The sequence below is a fragment of the Acinonyx jubatus genome, chromosome E4 (genome assembly GCF_027475565.1).
Source record: "Acinonyx jubatus isolate Ajub_Pintada_27869175 chromosome E4, VMU_Ajub_asm_v1.0, whole genome shotgun sequence".
Lineage (NCBI taxonomy): Eukaryota > Metazoa > Chordata > Mammalia > Carnivora > Felidae > Acinonyx > Acinonyx jubatus.
The window spans coordinates 58,723,670-58,747,069 of record NC_069395.1 but is presented as its reverse complement, the minus strand read 5'-3'; the positions used below and the strand labels follow the sequence as shown (position 1 = coordinate 58,747,069).

The 23,400-nt window shown below is 38.3% G+C and overlaps 1 protein-coding gene across 3 annotated transcripts in view; it reads left to right on the top strand.

Moving 5' to 3' along the window:
• MAEL (maelstrom spermatogenic transposon silencer) overlaps positions 1 to 18,196 on the top strand; it is a 38,610-nt gene extending 20,414 nt beyond the window's left edge. For 2 of the 3 annotated variants that reach the window (XM_027046305.2, XM_015062336.3), the window contains 4 exons: positions 11,943 to 12,005; positions 13,005 to 13,137; positions 16,813 to 16,888; positions 17,651 to 18,196. In XM_027046305.2, coding sequence (XP_026902106.2) covers positions 11,943 to 12,005; positions 13,005 to 13,137; positions 16,813 to 16,888; positions 17,651 to 17,847 — 469 coding nt within the window. In that variant the 3' untranslated portion in view covers positions 17,848 to 18,196. The remainder of the gene's footprint in view (positions 1 to 11,942; positions 12,006 to 13,004; positions 13,138 to 16,812; positions 16,889 to 17,650) is intronic. The other variant, XM_053209260.1, reaches the window with a different exon arrangement.
• Positions 18,197 to 23,400: the final 5,204 nt, after the last annotated feature.

Sequence of the window (23,400 nt, the reverse complement as noted above, 5' to 3'; positions counted from 1 at the left end):
ATTGGGGAGAACCGAAATGTTTATAATGTTGAATTCTATCCAAGGTGAGATGTGTTTCCATTTCTCTAATCTACTTTGGGTCTTTCAATACTTTTAAATTTTTCTCATACAAATTGTGCATATCTGGGACTGGATAATTTTTGTGGGGCAGTTCCTTAATAACTTTCTCTGTTTCTTCTATGAAAATCAATTTGATTAGGCTTTCTAACTTCAATGGAATCGATTTTGGTAATCTGTACTTCTCTAGGAGATTGTACGTTTTATATAAGTTTCCAAATTTATTTAAAAGTCTGCAAAGTTAGTCTCATAATTTTTAAAATTACCTCTGTTTCGGTGGTTATCTTGTGTATTTGTGTGTTTTTTCCTTAAATGAAGATAGTATATTGTCTATTCTGTTGGTTTTTTTTTCTTCAAAACAACTTTTTTTTAAATTCTCTTCCTCATTAATTTCTGTTTTTTTCTTAATTTCTTGGTACTCTGGTTCTTTTTCTATTTGGGGGGATCAGAATTCATTAATTTTTATATTTTATTGGTAGGTGTTTAGTAGAGTGAATTTTCTTCTTAACATTGCTTTCAATGCATCTCATAGATTCACATACAGTATTTTGTAATTTAAAAAATATTCTGTAGTTTTAACCCATGAGTTAATAATCTCCAGGTGGAAAGGCCTTTCTGGTTTTTTTTAGTAAGTTCTGGTGTCTTTGCATTGTGATTTTAAAAAATATTATTTATTTTAAAAATATTTCTTTTAAAATTTCTTTTAAAAAAAGAATTTCTTTTAAAAAATATTTCTTTAAAAAAATTTTTTTTTGAATATTTATTCATTTTTGAGAGACAGAGACAGAGTGCAAGTGGGAGAGGGGCAGAGAGAGAGGGAGACACAGAATCTGAAGCAGACTCCAGGCTCTGAGCTGTCAGCACAGAGCCTGATGCGGGACTCGAACCCACAGACCACGAGATCGTGACTTGAGCTGAATTCGCCACTTAACTGACTGAGCCACCCAGGCGCCCCCATAATATTTCTACTTTATGGAAGTTTTGCAGTTTTTTGCTAACTTAATATATAATCAATTTTGTGAATGTTCTGTGGGCATGTGAGAAGAATATTTATTGTCAGGGTGTAGCATTTGACATTTATCCATGAGGACTACTTTGATTATGTTTAAGTTGTTTTATCTCTTAAGAAAGACAAGGGTTGGTGAGGATGTGGTGAAAAGGGAACTCTCGGGCACTACTGGTGGGAATGTAAATTGGTACAACCGCTGTGGAAAATAAGCATGGAAAAAAAATAAAAATAGACCATGAGATCTGGTAATTCCATTACCCAAAGAAAACAAGAACACTAACTTGAAAAGATAACATACCTACCACCCCATGTGTATTTAGAATAGCCAAGAAATGGAAGCAACCCGGGTGCCCAGTGACAAACGAATGGATGAAGGAGATTGGTGCACACAACACACACGTACACGCTGGAATATTACAGAGCCACAGAGAGAATGTATCTTGCCATTCGTGGCAACGTGGATAGACATAGACGGTATGCAGAGTGAAATAAGTCGGATAAAGACAAATACCATGATTTCACATTTACATGGACTCTAAAAACCGAGACAGACAAACTAAAAACCAAACTGACTTAAATACAAACTGGTAGTTGTCAGAGGGCGAGGTTGGTGAGGGGGTGGGCTAGTTAGGTGAGGATTAGGAGGTACAAACTTCCAGTTATTAAAAAAAAAAAAAAAAGAAACTACCTTTAGCTATGTCTGCTTCATCTGTCACGTGTTGAGAATGGTGTATTAAAGTTTTCTGTTATACTGTGTTTCTATGTTTCATTGCATATCCTGTAGTTTTAAGCTGGTTACTGTGTTATTTTGGTGCCTTTACAGAAACAAATTGTGGAATTGATCTGGTATATTGATTAAGGACTCTTGGGGACACTTGTCCCTGTGTTCTTGCCTGTTGAAATCTTGTTATTTATCTTTTATTTCCTTGAGTTTCTACAAATATAGCTTTATTGTTGTATTTCATTGTGTGTTGCTTTTGAGAAGTTTGGTCATTTAATTCTCTTGGCCTTTTAATTTATTTGATCTTTTTGCCTGGAGACTTTAAGGGTGTTCTTTTCATCTTTAAAAAGTCTAATAGTTTTATTATGATATTTCTCTGAGTATATTATCACAGGTCAGTTTTCTCAGTTGTTTGGTGAACACTTTCAGTATGCAGAATGAGGTCTTATTCCTGGAGATTTCTCTTGGTTATTTAATATTCTGTTCTTTTTTTCCTTCTTAAGGGAGTCCAGCATATGTATGGTCCAGTTTGGTCTTCGTGGCCTACCTTTCATTTTGATCATGGTCTCTGACCCTTTTTCTTTTTCTGTCTTTTCTTTCTTTTTTTCTTTTCTTTTTTTTTTTTTTTTTTACTTCTTTAATCTTTTATTCTTCCTTAGGCAGTTTGTAATTTAGTTCTTTTCTGATACAATTTTTATTTCCAGAGTTTTGTCAACTCTTATTTTTTTTTATTTCTGTTCTTAGTTTTGAAATTTCTCACTCAGGACATGTTTTCATATCTTAAAATCCTTCTTTGAGGATATTTAATTCAACATAGAGTGTTATGTTTTAGTTTTACCTTTGTGGTGTTTTGGGGATCAGGGGACTTTGGGGAGAAGTTATCAGCTGAAGTGTTTTAAGTCCCCTTTTCAGTTTTCTTCTTGTAGCTTTCTGTAGATCAGGGTATGTTGTTCCTTTGCATTTCGTGGACAGGGCTGCTGATTTGGGACGTTTGACATTCTTCATTCCAGTGCTCCCTCTTCTGTCTGTGTAGCAAATGGCGGTTCCTTTGAATGCTTTCAGGGTGGTGGGTCTTCCCATTTTTCTCGTTCTTTTCTCCTGAAAAGTCCTGTTTTTCCCCCCTCTCCCGTTTGCTTTTTTTACCCCTCTCTGTACAATTTCTAAACAACTTCTCCCTTCCTCTTACCCCCTGCTGCCCAGAAGCCTCCCCTTCCAGACTGCCTCCTAGAGTCCCACAGGTGCTTTTTAGTCAGTGCTCTGATCTATCAGGATTCTGAATATTTACAGATCTCATTGTGGAATTATTGTAATTTAATCTTAGGCTCTTTATTTCCCTTCTGTCTCTCCTCCAGTGTTTCTGGGACTCCAGTCTCCCTCTAAAGCCATATAAAATAGCTTGGTATAAACTTGAGAAATTACTCCATTGAAAATTAAGAGTTATTTTCCCCCATTTATAGGTAGTTTTGTAATACTCTCTTGGTTATGCATCATGTATAGATTTTCTGTTTTGTTTATTCTTGTTAATCTGTAAAATTTATGGATGATATGTTAGCATATTTTGATTCATATACTATTACCTCAGCTGTTTGTTAATGTCTTTCTAAAACTTTCTACCTTCAGAGTCCTTCAGTGTCTATGTTATATACATTACTGACTTCTCTGTCATCCAGAGTTTTTGTGATACAATGTTTCTTAAAAGAGAACTGCACCACACACCATAAACAAAAATAAACTCAAAATGTATTAAAGACTTGAAACTGTAAAACTCCTAGGGGCGCCTGGGTGGCTCAATGGGTTAAGGGTCCAGCTTCAGATCAGGTCATGATCTTGTGGTTCAACAGGGCTCTGTGCTGGCAGCTCAGAGCCTGGAGCCTGCTTCAGAGTCTGTGTCTCCCTTTCAGCCCCTCCCTTGCTCTCTCTTTCTCTCTCAAAAATAAACATTAAAAAAAGAATTTAAGAAACTATAAAACTCCTAGAAGAAAACACAAGCAGTAATCTCTTTGACATCTGCTGTAGCAACATTTTTCTAGATGTGTCTTCTCAGGCAAGGGAAACAAAAGCAAAAATAAACTATTGGGATTACACCAAAGTGAAAAGCTTTTGCACCGTGAAGGAAACCATCAACAAAATCAAAAGGCAACTTAATGGGAGAAGATATTTGCAAGTGATATATCTGATAATAGGTTAGTATCCAAAATATATGAAGAATTTCTACAACTCAGCACACACACAAAAATCTGATTTAAAAAATGAGCATAGGACCTGAGTAGTCCTTTTTCCAAAGAAGCCATACAGATGACAGACATGTAAGAAGATGCTCAGCATCACTCATCATGAGACAATGCAAATCAAAATCACAATGAGCTATTACCTGACACCTGTCAGAATAGCTAGAATCGAAAAGACAACAACTAACAAGTGTTGGTGAGGATGTGGAGAAAAAAGGATCCTTGTGCATTTTTGGTGGGAATGTAAATTGGTGCAGCCACTATGAAAACAGTATTGAAGTTCCTCAAAAAATTAGAAATATCCTATGATCCAGTAGTTCCTTTACTGTGTATATTATCCAGAGAAAAAACACTAATTGGAAAAAATCTATGCACCCCAATGTTTACTGCAGCATTATCTGCAATAGCCAAGATATGGAAGCAAACCAAACGCCCATCCATAGATGAATGGGTAAAGATGTGAATATTACTCGGCCATAAAAAGGAATGAGATCTTGCCATTTGCAAAGTATGGATGGACCTAGAGGGTGTTTTGCCAAGGGAAATGGGTCAAAGACAAATATCATAGGGTTTCGCTTATATGTGAAATCTGAAAAACAAAAGCAGAAACACACTCATGAATATAGAGAACGAACGGGGAGGGGAGGGGAATGGGCAAGAATAGGTGAATAGGGGTAAGAGGTACAGACTTCCACTTAAGGAATGATTAAGTTACAGGGATGAAAAGTGCAGCACGGGGAATAGAATCAAAGGTGTCTTAGTAGTGTTGTGTGGTGACAGATGGTAGGTGCACTTGTGAGTATAGTGTAGTGTTTATTAAGCATGTGGAATCACTGTTGTACAGCTGAAAGTCTCTACTTCAGTTAAAAAAATGAAAAATAATTTTAGGGGAAGGATAAATTTATGGTTACTCGGAGAAAAAAAAGGAAACCAAACAGACTGAGCAAGTATTGTGCAAAGAAAGTGAACGACGTGAATTAATGTGAAACACATAACAGACCTATGTATTTGTATGCTGGTGTATTAAAATACTTGTTTGCCACTGACACCCTTTATGCAAGTTTTTATGCTGGTTCTTGATGTCAGCAGAAAGTGTTCAGAGACAAACCAATACTTTTCTCAAATAATCTTCAATTGGTTCATTGAATAAAATGGGTTGCAATTGTTTGTCATCAAAAACAACCAAACTTGTATATGTTTAGGCAATGCAACTATTTCTTAGACCAATAGCAATTGTAAAACACCTTCATTTGGAAGGTGCATTTCCACTTAAGTTAAAAAGTGAAAAATGCATGTCTTAAAATAGGAGAAACACAGTGGTGAGCTCAGTTGTGTAAGTGTAGGCTACAACAAGAGTAGCTTTGGTGTATGACATTGGGGCCGGTGCCATGGGATTTTGTTAATGATGAAACTATTACATAATACTTTAAGCACTTTTGTAATAAACTGCTTCGGATGGGATGGATTCTAATATGCAGTATTTTTTAGACAGGAGATTGTGTTGTAGTAGTCAACAGAAACTACTGTTGGAATTTGTTAGTTAATGTAAGCAGATAGGACTCCTTTCAAATGCTTGTTTTGAACTTCTTTTACATTAAAGTTTATAATAAATTTTTGATAAATGCCTCTAGCTTCAGGTAGATGAAATGGATAGGTATTGGTGAAACTGAGTACAGTTAGACAAAGTGAGTATCTGAATCTTAAGAGGCTGTTGATGGCTATCCTGGAATTTTGAAGACTAGAATATTCGTAACTTTTATAGATCTTCCATTCTCTTTGTTGCTTTTTGTCATAATTGTCCCTGAATTAATTCACTGTGTAATGACATCTGTTTGAAACAAGGTAGTTTTTAATCAGCCAGTATTTATTGAGCATCTCCTCTGTCCCAGGCACTGTGCTGGAGGTTCAGTGGTGAACAAGATTTACGTGGTCTCTGCCTTCATGAGGCTAACGTTTTAATGGGAAAGAGAAACATACAGTAAATAATAAAATGGTAATTTTAGCTTGTGATCAGTGCAGAGAAGGAAATCAGTAGGATACTGTTCCTCTTCTTGCAGAGAAGACTAGGTAGAAAGACTGCTTTCTAGAATAGTCAAGAATACTTTTTTTTTTTTTTAAAGATGTAATATTAAAACAGATCTGAAGCAAGAGAGAGATGCAGCCATGCAAAACTAGAAGGAAGAGCATCCTGGGCAGAGAGAGGCAAAGGCTTTGAGGTGAAAGCTTGGTGTTTACTGGAAATTGTTAGTGTGACAGAAAGTAGTAAGCACAGGAGAGAATGTACAAGGTGAGGTTGAAGAAATAAGCAAGGACCATACACACTATAAGCCTTCTTAGCTACAGGAAGGAATTTTTTCCCCATCCCTCCCCCCTTCCCTTCTGGCAACCATCCAATCTCTGTATGTAAGGGGTACAGGAAGGAATTTTACCAAACAGGGAATTAACAGAATTTGGTTAGGTTTCTAAAAGATCCTCTTGAGTTTTTAATGGATATATTGACAGGAGGCAAGAAGGGAAGGAAACAGTCCGTAACCGTTAAACCATTTCTCTAGTCAAGGCAAGAAATGGCTTGGACCAGAGTAGTGACAGTAGAGATGGAGAGGAATAAGTAGATTTCATCTTGGTAAAAATCAGCAGACCTTGCCGATGGACTGGATACAGGAAGAGTGTGAAAAGAAATAAAGACAATACTCAGGTTTGTAGTATATATTTCAGAGTAGACAGGGAAGAGAGAGGAGCAAGTTTAGAATGTTTTGAGGCCCTGGTGAGGTAAGATCTAGAAATAACAAGCAAGCAGCTGGTCTTCCCAGCCTAGAACTTCGTGAAGAGATTTGGATGATGCCAGCATTCATCATTTCACTATGTGCCAGGCACTGTCCTGGGCACTGAAAATGCAACGAAGAGAGACCAGTTCTCTGCTTTAATGGATCTACTGCATATTGACGAGGTTACTTAGGCAGAGGGCAAAAAGAGAAGAAGACCAAGCACAGAACCCTAACAAGCTGTGGCATTTTAATACTGAGCAGAGGCTGACTTGTTGAGGTCTCTCTGCCTGCAGGTACTATCCTGTTACACATACTGTCACATTCATCATCAGTGCTGATTCAGGTTGAAGATATGAGGAAGATAAGTAGGATCCTAGATGCAGTAATTTCATAGATCTCATTGGGGTACTTGGTGGGGGAGGGATGTTTGTGTGCTTTTGTTCTCTGGATTTTCATTCTTTGGGGTTGTGACTTGTGGTGTTCCTGTGTTGATCTTTCCATGTTGCAGGGTTTCTTTGAATGTCGATTGTCTTTGGTTATGTTCATATTTAGAAATGAGGCTGCAAAGCTGAGTGTTTAGTATTGTTCATTGGGGATTAACAACTAATTGGGCTTTACTCTAGGGGAAGCAGATAAGAGCTGGATGCTAAGTTGAGACAAAATCCTAAATGCCAGAATATTGAGGGCTTTGTCTTAAGATACTAGCATCTGTTCTTGCTGCCTAGTTCTCTAAGAAGAGTTTACTTCTTTGCACAGTCAGGGAACTTGACCGTTCTTTGTACAGAAGAAGTTCAGCCTCCTGGTCTTAACCTCTGCTGTCTGGCCAGGGATATGTCCATGGGTTCAGAGCCTCTCTAGAGTTCTTGTAGGCAGATTTGTGTAGCTGGTTCTGTGGGGGCTGAAGGCTATGACTTCCTTTGTCTAGCTTCATCAGTTACCACTCCTTCGTTTACTTTCCATATCCCACAGGTGTGTTACACTCTCTTCCATGGAAACCTCTTTCTGTTTTCTCCTTTCCTGTGGACCTCTACTATTTTTATTCTTTTGACTGTCATTTTGATAGGATTTTGGGAGCAAGAGGAGATAAATTTATGCATTTTTAACCAGAAGCCCAGCAGATAGTAGTTTTAAGGGGTGTAGTTTTTTTTTCTTTCAAGTAATAAATGTATTTTTTAATTTAAATCCAAGTTAGTTAACATACAGTATAATGATTTCAGGAATAGAATTTAGTGATTAATCACATACAACACCCAGTGCCAACAAGTGTCCTCCTCAATGCCCATTGCCCTGTTAGCCCATCCCCCTACCCAATGCCCCTCCAGCAACCCTCAGTTTATTCTCTGTATCTAAGAGTCTCTTATGGTTTCTCCCTCTCTGTTTTTATGTTATTTTTGCTTCCCTTCCCTTAGGTTCATCTGTTTTGTATCTTAAATTCCACATATGAGTGAAGTCATTTGATACTGGTCTTTCTCTGACTTTTATTTTGCTTCGCATAATACCCTCTAGTTCAAGGGCACCTGTGTGGCACAGCCGGTTGAGCGTCCAACTTCGGCTCAGGCCATGATCTCACTGTTCATGGTTCAAGCCCCGCATCTGGCTCTGTGCCGACAACTCGGGGCCTGGAGTCTGCTTTGGATTCTGTGTCTCCCTCTCTCTCTTCCAACCCTGCCCGCACTCTGTCTCTCTCAAAAATAAATAAACATTATAAAAATTTTAAAAAAATACCCTCTAGTTTCATCCATGTTGTCCCAAATGGCTATCAAAAGGAATGAAATCTTGCCAAGTAATATTCCGTTGTATATATACCACATCTTGTTTATCCATTCATCCATCGATGGGCATTTGGGCTCTTTCCATACTTTGGCTATTGTTGATAGTGCTGCTGTAAACATTGGGGTGCATGTGCCCTTAAGAGGTGAGCTTTTTATTTTGACATCATTTTAGAGTCATTTTTTCTTAGCCCAATTTTTTCAATTTTATTTTTTATTTTTTAAAATTTACGTCCAAATTAGTTAGCATATAGTGCAACAATGATTTCATGAATAGATTCCTTAGTGCCCCTTACCCATTTAGCCCATCCCTCCACCCACAACCCCTCCAGTAACCCTCAGTTTGTTCTCCATATTTATGAGTCTCTTCTGTTTTGTCCCCTTCCTTGTTTTTATATTATTTTTGTTTCCCTTCCCTGATGTTCATCTTTTTTGTCTCTTCAAGTCCTCATATGAGTGAAGTCATATGATTTTTGTCTTTCTCTGACTAATTTCACTTAGCATAATACCCTCCAGTTCCATCCACGTAGTTGCAAATGGCAAGGTTTCATTCTTTTTGATTGCCGAGTAATACTCCATTGTATATATATATCACATCTTCTTTATCCATTCACCCATCGATGGACATTTGGGTTCTTTCCATACTTTGGCTATTGTTGATAGTGCTGCTATAAACATGGGGGTGCATGTGTCCCTTCGAAACATCACACCTGTATCCCATGGATAAATGCCCAGTAGTGCAATTGGTTGGTCGTAGTGTAGATCTATTTTTAGCTTTTTGAGGAACCTTCATACTGTCTTCCAGAGTGGCTGCACCAGCTTGCGTTCCCAAATTTTATTATTTTTTAATGTTTATTTTTGAGAGAGAGTGTGAGTGGAGAAGGGGCAGAGAGAGGGGGAGACAGAGGATCCCAAGCAGGCTCCCTGCTGCCAGCAGCTAGCCCAAGAACTCACAAACTGAACTGTGAGATCATGACCTGAGCTGAAGTTGGAAGCTTAACCAACTGAGCCACCCAGGCGCCCTGAATTTTTTATTTTTAACAAATATTTAGGTGGCTCTCATATATAAGGCCGAAGACTAGGGAAACACAGGAAAGAGTAACATGATTGTCCTTGCCTACAATGTCTCCTGGCTGACGAGCAATAAAGCGAAGTAAAGACAATGGAGTTGTATATGGTAATTTCTTATCACTTTTAAAAGTGTTTCCAAAGATAATGATACATCAGGGAGCAATCACTTTGGTGTGAGGGTTAAAAATAATGTGAAATACTTGATGGGGTAAATGTTTTATTTGGTTCTCCTGGAAAGATGAATAGAATTTCTATGAGCAGAGATTTGGGTTGAAGGGAGGACCTTCCAAGAGAAGAAAATGACCTGAACAGTGACTCAAAGGAATGAAGCAGAGACTGTTTAAGAGAAACTAGTGAGTCAGTTTGACTAGCATATAGAGCCTCTATAGCAGCCTAGTTCTGAGCAGGGTGTAAAGACTGGGTTATCCTTGCAAAAGAGGAGGAATCTTAATCCTGAAAGAGGAGAAAAGGACATCATTGAGACCTTTTGAGACAGGAAAAGAGGATTGTCAAGGCCTTCATGCTACATGTCATTGGAGTGAATGAGATTGTGTTGGAACTCAGGAGTAAGGTTGCAGATTTACTCAAAAGACTGACTCCCTTGTGACCTTATGACTTTGGAGTGGAATTTCATAAATAAAATAAACCCATCTAAGAGGTGTTCAAACTGGGGCTAGATTTGAGGCTGCAAAGTGAATATTAATAGCTTAACAAAGTGGACAAAGCAGTTCTGATATTTGATAGAGTGAATCCTCCTTTACTAGAAAATACAGTCATTCTTAGGGGGGGTTGGTGGGATGATTTTGAGGAAGAGAATCCAGAAGAAAAAAATGAAAGAAAGACAAATACCGTATGATTTCACTCATGTGGAATTTAAGAAACAAAACAAATGATCATGGGGGGAAAAAAGACAAACCAAGAAAGAGACTCTCAACTATAGAGAACACCAGAAGAGAATGGGGTGGAGAATGGCTTAAACAGGTGATGGGGATTAAGGAGTGCATTATGATGAGCGGTGATAGATGGACGTGTTTAATCACTAAATTGTACACCTGAAACTAATATTACACTGTGTGTTAACTGGAATTCAAATTTTAAAAAGTAGAAGTAAAAACATCAAAACAGTATCATTCTTAACAGTGTAACTATTAGATTTGGAGGCATTTTCCCCTGGGATCAGATTCCTGTAGGTTTGTTCTTGGGTTCTTTGTTTTTAATCTTGGAATACATTGCTGGTTTTTCAATTGCTTTTATTTCAGATACGATCTACATGGAAATGTGTGTATGAGGTACTAAATTTGGGAGTTTAAGTTCCAGAAAAGGAGCAAAACTAACTGGAAATTTAAACATTACTTGATTCTGTGTGTCTGTGTAAGAACTTAGGCTGTTTCAACCTAAGCCTTCATTTTAGACCTAAGAGTTTTATGAATCCTATTTACTGAATCACTTTAGAATAGCAGTGGGAAATTCTTAATTTTATATTTAGTCTTCCATTCAGTTAAGTAACTCCAATTAAGTGCAGATAACTGACTTTTTACACTTAGTGTTTAGCATGTTTTTAGTAATTTTTAAGTGATTCTTGGTAGGTTCAGGCAAGCTTTTAATTACTCAAGTAGTAAGTACTCTTCTGAGTCTCAGTAGACTGTGCCTAGTGGAAAGATACGGGTTTATAGTGGCTGTCATTGTAAAAATACGCTGTTCATCATTTTCTCTCCAGTATTATCTCCTGAGGTCCCCGCTCAAACATCACCTTCTCAGTGGTACCTCTCCCGGCTGCCTTACCTAAAATGTCCCCTGTCTGCAACATTTCATATCATCTTTTTCATCTTTATTTTTTTCCTCCTTAGAACTTGTCTTGATCTGATTTATTGTGTATTCTGCCTACATCTTTTTTGATCTGTCTTTCCTACTAGAAAGTAAGTTTTGTGTGATTCCTACTAGAAAGTAAGTTTTCTGTGTTTCATTCAGTACTATATCCCTAGTGCCAAGAACAATATCTGGTAAATAGTATGCACTTAGTAAATGGTTGTCAAATATGGTAGCCATGGTCACTAATGTGTCTCTGTAACACTCATTTTATTACAAGGTAGAGTTTACCGGTTATGTGTAGTTTATGAATTTGCATCAGAGGAGATACATTAAAAAAAAAAGCATTTTCTGAAAAAATCTATTTTTTGTTTGTTAAATGTTAAACCTTTGAGTAAGGATGTTAGTTTTTCTTAAATTATTTTAACTAAGTAAGTTAGAAATCTGGCATATAAAAACCCTTAAACAGTGCTACTGCTGTTAAGGATATTAAAGTCCTTTTTCTTTTTTGTACAGGTGCAAGTGGCATGAAGAAAACGATATTCTCTTCTGTGCTTTAGCTGTTTGCAAGAAAATTGCGTAAGTTGGAGAAAGGAATTTCTTCATAATGCTGTATTCTGCATTGAATTCTTAGCCATTTTGCTCGCTGTTGCTTTCACCAATGGGGTTAAACACTGTTCACTTCTATTTCCATAATTCTCTTTTTAAAAAAATGGTTGGGTTTCGTGTGTGTGTGTGTGTGTGTGTGTGTGTGTGTTTTCATGTTAACCGTTACTATTCTGCACGTGTGACACTTGTTTGGGAGAGTTAACCACCTGAGTGATTTGGGTGAACCTTCAGAAGCATTTATTGAAAATTTTCATTATAGGAGAGTGAAGTTCCCTACCATCATTAACAACAGCACCTCCTTGTTAAGGTGCTCAAAAAAGACCCTTTTCTTCTCATTTTTAAAAATGTCTCAAAAGAGCGCGAGAGTGAGCAGGGGTGGGGCAGAGAGAGAAAGAGAGAATCTCAAGCAGGCTCCAGGTGGTCAGCACAGAGCCCAGTGTGGGGGCTTGAACTCACGAACTGTGAGATCAGGACCTGAGCCAAAATCAAGAGTCGGATGCTCAGCCAGCTGAGCCACCCAGACAGCCTGCTTCTCATTCTGTAGTGAAAACACCTCGAGCCTCAGCTCTCTGGGTGCTCTGGTGGTCCCTTTACATGGCTGGTGGCATTGGTTTTGAGGATAGATAAGTGTTTTTAAAGTTGTAGCCTAATTTCTGTTGCTGCCCTCTCCTTGCCTTAAACATTTGAGAATTCTAGTAATCTTTACTCCCATCCATGTTTCCTTATAATGAACCTGAAATTTTATCTGGTAATCCGTGGAGTATTGCTTACTAGTAATGACCAGTTTATTGTATGTATTGCTACCCATTCCCATTTCTTCTCTGAATCTCTAAATTCCTGCCCCCCCCCAATTTAGAATGGTATATCTTACATGCTTTTTCTTTATATTAGAAATTTTAAAAATCTGAATCCTTTTAGAATGAATTAGATCAGATTCTGATAACGAGCTTTTATTATTTCCTTTTAAAGGTACTGCATCAGTAATTCTCTGGCCACTCTCTTTGGAATCCAGCTTACAGAAACTCATGTACCACTTCAAGATTATGAGGCCAGCAACAGTGTGACACCCAAAATGGTTGTATTGGATGCAGGGCGTTACCAGGTAAGGAGCTGACTTTTAGGAGCTCCTGGTCTCTTTGTGCTGTTCCATGTGGTCCTGGCCAAAAACAGCTAAAGATCGGGACTTTGGTTCTCTTTTTCGTAAAACATTTTTTAAAAATCCTTTGTGGAATGTCAAATGCTTCTTAATCCAATTGGACCCAGTTGCATAAATCTTTTTTCTTCTATATTTTCCTACTATGTTTAACAGAGTTTTAGGAAAATCAAAATTAGCAGTGAACTAGTCTATACAAATCATATCCAAAGTTCATTCCAAAAATTAAGTGTCTAAATGTAGACAGTATAAATATTTAAAATATTTACTTCAAAAATATATAAGACCTGATTTAGGATTTGATTAAAAGCTGTCTAATTTCCCTACCACCTTTCTTCCCTCCTTGCAATTTATTTACTAGTAGTCCTCTATATACTCCTAATAACATAGCAGTTAAGAGTGTAGACTGTGGAGTTAGAATTCCTGAATTGCATTTCAGGCCTGCTACATACAGTCTGTGTGTCTTTAGGCAAGTTATTTGAATTTTCTGTGCTGATTCCTTATCTGTAAAACAAGAATAATAATAAGGGCTACTAGTTGCAGGATTAAATGCAACTGTATATGAAAGTGCCAAGAACTCTGCTTAGGAACATAGTACATAATAAATGTTGTTGTCACTTGAAAATAGTTCATAAAACAGTGAAAAGGGAACCCCCAAAATAGAATGAACTATTGTTACAGTCAAGGATTAGGATCTCACAAGTATTATACTTAGCAAAAGAAGCAGACTCAAAATATTATATGACATTCTTTAAAAGGCCAGACAATAATGATAACATATCCAGAGTTCCCAGGGGCTTGGGCTGCCTGTAAGGGGACAGCACGAGGGAAGTTTTTGAGGTGATAGAATGGTTCTGTACCCTGATTGCGGTAGTGGTTTCACAGATCTCTTCGTGTGGTAAAATTTGTAGAGGTGTACCCCCCAAAACAAGTCCATCTTAGTGTATGATAATTTAAAAAAGAGAGGGTGCCTAAATGGCTCAGTGGGTTAAGCGTCTGACTCTTGATTTCGGCTCAGCTCATGATCTCACAGGTTCGTGAGATAAAGCCCCACTTCAGGCTCTGCACTGACAGTGCGGAGCCTGCTTGGGACTCTCTGTTTCTCTCTGCCCCTCCATCGCTCGTGCATGTGTGCACACTTCCTTGCTCTCCCTCAAAATAAATGCACATTTTAAAAAATAAAACCGAGGATATCCCGGAGTTCTCTGTATATTCTTCAAGCAAGACTTTTCTTTCTCCTGTTAACTCTCAACCCAGTGATTTATCATCCAGTACCTATTTTGTGTCCTTCCGGGGACATTAGGCAATGTTTGCAGATGTTCTCGGTTGTCCCAGCGGGGGAAGGGGTGCTACTGGCATCAAGTGGGTAGAGGCCAGACGTCCTACGATGCACAGGACAGCCTCCCACAGCAAATGTCTGTAACGCCCAGGTTGAGAAACCTTGCCTTCTTACCCCGTCATCACTGTGTTGAGACTGCCAGAATTAATCTCTGTATGTTCCCCTTCATTTTTTACATCACTCACTGCAGAAACTCAGGATACCTAAATTCTCCCTCATCTCCCAGACTCTTCTTGTTTGGCTGACTGTTTCCTGGCCCCACCCAACTCCTGGAAAATTTTTCCGTGGGTCTCTCAACCTTAGTTATCAGCAAAATCTCAAATATCTTCAATCTTTTCTTGGGAAGATCTGTTTATCTTCCGTCTTCTAACTAAAATTTGGCTATCCTCTAAAGATACTGCTTCCCTATTAATCCTATCAAATCGTACCCTCGTGAGGCACCTGGGTGGCTCAGTCAGTTAAACCTCTGACTTTGGTTCAGGTCGTGGTCTCACAGTTCGTGAGTTCGAGCCCTGTGTCAGGCTCTGTGCTGACAGCTCAGAGCCTGGAGCCTTCTTCAGATTCTGTGTCTCCCTCTCTTTCTGCCCCTCCCCAGCTTGTGCTTGCTTGCTCTCTCTCTCTCTCAAAAATAAACACTAAAAAAATTTTTTTTTAAATGGTGACATCTTTTTTTCCCCTCATTTATCATGGGCTTAGATTTGAGATAGTTTTCCTTGTTTACCATTGCCTCTTATAGGCTTGTTCCTATCTTCTCCCTAAAATCCTTAGACTTTGGATCTCCTGCCATAAAGGCTCTAGCGCCTAATAACTACATCGTGGAGTCAGTAGGCCCCTGAGTGGCATGTCCTCATTCCTAGAGCAACACTGAGCCATGTTACCAGACAGGATTCCTGCCAGAATTCTTGAGGTCAGCTTCCACATAGATAATCCAAGTGCCTGACCTCTCAGTTCTTTGACTTCCCTTTCTCCGGCGGTCCTGTTTCCCACTATCCTGTCCTAGACCTTGGTGGTACCACTGGCACATATGCAGTGCTGCAGCCTCTCCTGAACCTCCCTCACCCCTGCCCTTGACCTCCTTCCTTCCCAGCTTAGATCTCTGGATCTGTTGTTTCCACTCACTTGCAACATCAACTTCATTGACCCTCCCCTTTTTTTTTTTTATCATACTTGATTGATAAACACTACCCTGACTGAATCTAACTCTTCCCTATTTTATTCCTATACTCCTGAAGCTAAATGAGACTGAAAAGAAACTGCCATACTGACTGATCTAATCACTACCAACTTCAAGTGAGCCCTTAGTGTTACCTGTCGGTTTTCCATTTCTCCCACTCTCCTAGAGCTTTTTCTCACCCCCTTTCTTTTGTGTTTTTTATTTTTATTTTTTAATGTTTATTTTTGAGAGAGAGAGGATGAGCGGGGGAGGAGCAGAGAGAGAGGAAGACACACAATTCAAAGCAGGCTCCAGGCTCCGAGCTGTCAGCACAGAGCCCGATGCAGGGCTCGAACCCACGAGCTGTGAGACCATGACCTGAGCCGAATCGGACGTTTAACTGACTGAGCCCCCCAGGCGCACCTTTCTCACCTTCTTTCACTTCAGACTTCAACCACCTCATCCCTCATTCATCCTTGTTTGAGCTGATGCCCTTGCCTCCTACTTCTCTGAGAAAATAGAAGCAATCAGAAGAGGTTTTTACATAGTCCCACCACTGCATCTACCATGTACTCTTTGACTCCTGTTTTAATGCATGAATTGTCTGTGTTCCTGCTTAAGACCAATCCTTCCATTTACGTTTTAGATCCTATTCTCTTACCTGCTCAAAGATGTGGCTCCAATAACTTACTTCTCTTTCCCGCATCATCAGGGTCTCTCTCTGTTCTGAATCACCAGGAAACATGCTATGGTCTGTTTTTAAAATTAATGTTTATTTATTTTGAGAGCAAGCGAGCATGAGCAGGGGAGGGGCAGAGAGAGAGAAGGAAGGAGAGAATCCTAGGCAGAGCCCCACATGGGAGCTGAAATCAAGAGCCAGACACTTAACTGGACTGAGCCACCCAGGTGCCCTGTCATCTCATCTTTAAAAATAAAAACCCTCTCTTGACCCTGTAATTCCCCTCCAGACACTACCCTCTGTTCCTTTTACAGCAGTCTCTTCAAAAGCTGATCAGACATTGTAAAAGTGGGTGTTTGTATTTTATAAACAGTAATTTGAAATTGAAGTAGGTGATCCAATAATTGATAAGAAAACAATTTTTTCCCTTGTATTTTTCTTTGTTACTTATAGAAGCTAAGAGTTGAGAGTCCAGGATTTTCTCATTTCAACTCTTCTACTCAGGAACAAAGGTCAAACACACACACTGGTAAGCATCTTCTAAGAATGTACCTCAAGAAGTATTGGGCCTAAAGCTTATTCAGATTCTAGGGTATGGTACTTATTAAACAGATACTCTAAATTAGTTTTAGGTTGGGGCGCCTGGGTGGCTCAGTCGGTTGAGCATCTGACTTCGGCTCAGGTCATGATCTCACAGTCTGTGAGTTCGAGCCCCGCATCGGGCTCTGTGCTGATGGCTCAGAGCCTGGAGCCTGTTTCTGATTCTGTGTCTCCCTCTCTCTCTGCCCCTTCCCTGCTCATGTTCTGTCTCTCTCTGTCTCAAAAATAAATAAAAACATTAAGAAAAAAAAAATTAGTTTTAGGTTATGAGGATCTTATTGAATTGGGAATTTTATTTGATGTTACCACCTTAAACAATTTCAATATGTATATTTTTGTATCACTTTAATTTAGTCTTATTTTTGTTCAAGGCATTTAAAATAAAGCCTTTTATTCCTGTAGCAGCTATAGTTTTGTAGTTCTGTGATGTCTTTGGGCAGATAGGAAAATTTTAAAGCTAGTGACATGAAATTTCAAGTGGTGCCTGAAGAACTTCAATTAAGGTTTCTGGGGCTAAAAGCAGAAAGAAATATTCTTGTTCAGGCTTCTGCCTTTATTCTGAGAATCTGTTTTCCTTTACTAAGAATCTCTGTCCTATTCATGAAAGGCCTATAATAGGATAAGAGTTAATCGAGGCATCTCTAATTAATAAAACTATAAAATTGCTACATTTCTTTTCTTGTATTTCCAGTATCCTTAGGTGACTGTCCATCTGGGGTGAAAATTTCTGGCCAAAACAGCAGTGTTCGGGGAAGAGGGATTACGCGCTTACTAGAGAGCATCTCCAATTCCTCCAGCAATATCCACAAATTCTCCAACTGTGAGACATCGCTCTCACCTTACATATCCCAGAAAGATGGATACAAATCTTTCTCTTCCTTATCTTAATGATGGTACTTTTTTCAATTTCTGGAAAAATTACAGGCCCAACTTCCCTTCTGACTAGTCATATTAAACAGATCACATCAATGATAAATGTCACTACTGTAAAAACTACTTAATTTGTAAGGAAATTCTGTTTCATAGATTAAAAATAATTGTGGTTGGAGAAGATCTTGGCATTTTTGCTTTTATTTTTTTCTTAGGGCTTGTTCTACTTCCTGACTGTATGGTGTGAGCGCCATTAAAGTTTGAGTCCTTTACAAACAAAACTGGCATTTCAGAGTTGTGCTTTTTGGGAATGTTTTGATAATCTTTTCCTCTACAATAAAGGTACTGAATATCTGTTATAAAAGTTTTTCAAATAGTGTTAATCTGTTTCTTCCCATTATGAGATGTGAAACCTTATTTAAGTACCTACTTTATAGACATATCTGTTATCTATCATCTTGGGAAATCCTTATAACCATTTTGAGAAAGGAGATTACCTCCATTTTACACACACACACACACACACACACACACACACGACTCAGAGATCCAGGTCACATTCAGGAGTAACTGTAACTGTAACTGACTCCAAGGACTGTTTCTCATATACGGCATTGTCTTCTACTTCCTTTTCATCTATTTTTGATATCAGATCTTTTAACAAGAAAAAACTCATACAGTGTAAGTTTATATTGCATTTTCTACTAGAAGATTTTTTTAAAAATCTTATATCCAAGCTTTGAAAACCTATCTTTCTTCAAAATCAACATGACAGTAATTGGGTTGGCTGGGGAGATGAAGAGAAGGCCTAAAATTATAATTCAGATCCATGGCTTTAGGTGCCCAAGTCCTGTTCTATGCCATCTGAATTTAATCTTGTATTATTCAACTTATATTTTAAAAATTTTATAGCTTGTGCTGCACTTTGTAGTATACATGTCAGATAAACCAAAACAAGAAGTTCCAGAGATTTAGGTTAGAAGAATGGCTGATCTTTCTCTTCATAAACCCCCCAAATCTTATTAGTAAAATTCAAACTCCTGTCTCCCACTTTTTTTCAAAATTCTCTTGAAAGCAAATTTGAGGTATTAACTACCCTTCGGGAAGACTTGATGAGTGATTGGGATAATCAAAGTTATCCTGGTTGAAAGTGATTTCTGCTCCATTTTCAGTAACATTTTCTTTGTGTTATCTGACAATATTTAGAGCTTTTAACTGTTGCTGTTTGAGTTCATCACTGAGTTTTTCCTCAGTTGCTCATTTTGAGGTGCCCGTATTTCTGTACGAGATGTTCAGTGAACGTTAGAATGAATAATTTCCAGTAACATCTCCCATTCCATAGGTTGCCTTTCAGTTTTGCTGTGCAGACAGAAGCTTTGTATTTGGATGAAATCCCAATTTTTGCTTTTGTTTCCCTGCCTCAAAAAGTTGCCATGGCCGGTGTTAGAGAAAGTACTGCCTGTGCTCTCTTCTGGGATTTTAATGGTTTCCTATCTTACGTTTAGGTCTTTAATCCATTTTGAATTTCTTTTTGTGTATGGTGTAAGAAAGTGGACCAGCTTGTTTCTTTTGCATGATTGCTGTCCAGTTTTCCCAACACCATTTTTTGAAGAGACCATCTTTCCTTTGGATATTCTTTCCTGCTTTGTCAAAGATGAATTGACCATATACTTGTGGGTTCATTTCTGGGTTTTCTGTTCCACCTATTTCTGTGTCTACTTTTGTGCCAGTTCCATACTGTCTTGATCACTACATCTTTGTGTTATAACTTGAAATCGGGAATTGTAATACACCTCCAGCTTAGCTGCACTTTTATTTTTCAAGGTTACTTTGGCTATTTGGGGTCTTGTGGTTCCAACATGTATAAATAACTTAAAACTCAACACCCAAAAAGGCAATCCAGTTAAAAAATGGGCCGAAGACAGGAACAGATATTTTCCAAAGACCAACAGATGGCCAACAGGCACATGAAAAGATGCTCAGCATCACTCATCATCAGGAAAATACAAATCAAAACCACAATGAGATATCACCTCATACCTGTCAGAATGGCTAAAATTGACACAAGAAACCACAGGTGTTTGTGACCATGTGAAGAAAGGGGAACCCTCTTACACAGTTGGTGGGAATGCAAACTGATGCAGCCACTCTGGAAAACAATATGGAAGTTCCTCAAAGTTAAAAATAGAACTACCCTACAATCCAGCAATTGCACTGCTAGGTATTTACCCAAAGGATACAAAAAGATAGATTGAAAGGGATACATGCATCCCGATGTTTATAGATAGCATTGTCAACAATAACCAAATTATCAAAAGAGCCCAAATGTCCATCAACTGATGATTGGATAAAGAGTGTGTGTGTGTGTGTGTGTGTGTGTGTGTGTGTGTGTGTGTACATACATACAATGGAATATTACTCAGCCATAAAAAAGAATGAAATCTTGCCATTTGCAATGACGTGGATGGAGCTAGAGAGTATTATGCTAAGTGAAATAAGAGAATGACAGATACCATATGATTTTACTCGTGGAATTTAAGAAACAAGCGATCATGGGAAAAAGACAGATGGAGAAACAACCATATAAAGAACAAAGTAATGGTGACCAGAGGGGCAGGGCAGGGGGAGATGGATTAAATAGATGATGGGGATTAAGGAGCTCACCTGTTGTGATGAGCACCAGGTGTTTTATGTAAATGTTGTGTCAGTAAATTGTATACTTGAAGCTTAAAAAAAAAAAAAATTACCATTGCAGATGGTGGAGAAGGAATGCCAGAATTCCAAATCCACATCAAACAGTAAAGTACTCCATGAGGAAAGGAGCCCATCTTTCTTGTGGAATCCATTCCCATTCCTTTCCTCAAAAGTAAATGATTAATTTCATTTATTCAGGTGAACATGTTCTGAGGGTCTGCTAAATGCTGGGTAGAAAATACCAAGGTAAATAAGTTGTTTCCCCTGTCTTCAAGGAATGTCATTTCATGGGTGTCATGAAGGATTACTGTATTACTAAAAGTGCTTAGCGTCACCTGGGTGACTCAGTCCTTTAAGCATCCAACTTTGGGTCAGGTCATGATCTCACGGTTCGTGGGTTTGAGCCCCGAGTCGGGCTCTGTGCTGACAGCTCAGGGTCTGGAGCCTGCCTCGGATTCTGTGTCTCCCTCTCTCTCTCTGCCCTTCCCCCGCTCACACTCTGTCTCTCTCTCCTTCAAAAATAAATAAACATTTTAAAAAAGTGCTTACATACATAGATCAACTAATAGAATTGAGAATCCAGAAATAAACTATGGTCATTTGGTTTGACATTTGTGCCAAGACCATTCAATGAGGGAAATAATAATAGTCTTACTACAAACGGTGCTGGGACAATTGGATACCCACATTCAAAAGAATGAATTTGGGCTCTACCATTTACAAAAATTAGCTCAAAATGGATGAAAAACGTAAATATAAGAGCTAAAATTGTACAACTCTTAGAAGAAAACATAAGGGTAAAACCTGACCTTAGATGAGGCATTGGTTTCTTAATAGGACAGCAAATGTAAAAGCAACAAAAGAAAAAATAAGTTGGACTTCATCAACATTAAGTCCAGTAAAAGTGTTCTTGTGCATCAAAAGACACTGTCAAAGTCAATAAAAACAGCCGCAGAATGGATGAAAATATTTGGAGAACGTTTTATCTGATAAAGGTCTAGTATCCAGAATATATAAATAACTCTTAAAACAGCAATACAGGACAACCTAATTAAAAACCGGGTGTGTTTGGGCAGCTGGGTGGCTCAGTTGGTTGAACGTCTGACTTCGGCTCAGGTCATGATCCCACAGCTCTGTGAGTTCGAGCCCCGCATTGGGCTCTGTGCTGACGGCTCGGAGCCTGGAGCCTGCTTTGGATTCTGTGTCTCCCTCTCTCTGCCCCTAACCCACTGGCATTCTGTCTCTGTCTCTCTCAAAAATAAATAAACATTAAAAAAAAAAAATAAAAACCGGGTGTGGTATCCTTTAAGTTCTTTTGCCCATTGAAAAAAAAACTTTTTTAACATTTATTTTTGAGAGACAGAGCGTGAGCAGCTGCGGGTCAGAGAGAGAGGGAGACACAGAATCCGAAGCAGGCTCTAGGCTCCGAGCTGTCAGCACTGAGCCTGAAACGGGGCTCAAACTCACTAACCGTGAGATCATGACCTGAGCTGAAGTCGGACGCTCAACCAACTGAGCCACCCTGGTGCCCCTCTTTTGCCCATTTTTTAATTGGGTGGTTCATTTTCTTATTAAGTTTTAAGAGTTCTTTATACAACTTGGATAACTGTATTACATGTATCTTTTGCAAATAGTTTTTCCTCTGGTTTTTCATTTTCTTTGTATTGTTTTTTGCAGAACAGAATTTTTCATTTGAATGAAGCCCAGTTTATCATTGATTTCTTTCATGGATTGTGCCTATAATGTTATATCTGAAAAGTCATTTCCATATTCAAGGTCATCTTAGATTTTCTTCTTTGTTATCTTCTAGGAGTTTTATATTTTTGTGTTTTCTTTCTTTTTTTTTAACGTTTACTTATATTTGAGACAGAGAGAGACAGAGCATGAACGGGGGAGGGTCAGAGAGGGAGACATAGAATCCGAAACAGGCTCCAGGCTCTGAGCTGTCAGCACAGAGCCTGACGTGGGGCTCGAACTCACAGACCGGGAGATCATGACGTGAGCCGAAGTCGGATGCTCAACCGACTGAGACACCCAGGCGCCCCAGTTCTAAAAATATAATTTAAAAAACCCCATACATTTGGAAGTCATAGTGGAATCCAAAAACTTCTTTGTAGCTAAATGATAGTAATGATAGTAAAATAAATGATAGTAACTAATGTTATGATTCTGGGTAGAATTAAACAATAATATAAATTCTACATATTACATTAGGATACTGAGTGAGGGAAAATATGGCTTTAAATACACTAAGAAAAGAAGGGCTGAAAATTAAGCAACTAAATACCCAACTTAAGAAATTAGAAAATGAACAATAAACCCATGAAAAGTAGGAGAAAATGACTCAACCTCAATGAAATAGAAAGCAAAGATACAGTAGTAAGGTTCAACATAGTCCTACATGGCTCTTTGAAAAGACTATTGAAATAGACAAAAAACTGATGAGATGAACCATTCCAAAAAGAAAGAAGGCACAAACAATGTTAGGAATGTAAAAAAGGACATAAATCCAGGCCAGCAGAGGCCAAAGAGATGGACTAATACTATGAACATTTCGAACCAATAAATTTGAAAACTCAGGTGAACTGGAAACAAATTCCTAGAAAAATATAATTCACTAGAAGTGCCTTAAGACAGAGAAAGCCTACACCATATACATATGTCTGTGTCCAAGCTGGGTTTATTCAGGAGAACAAAAGTGATTTAGCATTAGAAAATCTATAAATGTCATTTATTACATTAATAGATTCAAGGGAGAAAAGCGTGTTATTATTAGAATAGATGGAGAAAGAAGCATTTGACAAAATTCAACACCAATTCATGATAAAAATTCCAAACTAACTAGAAATAGGATTGGAGCTTCCTTAGCCTGATGAA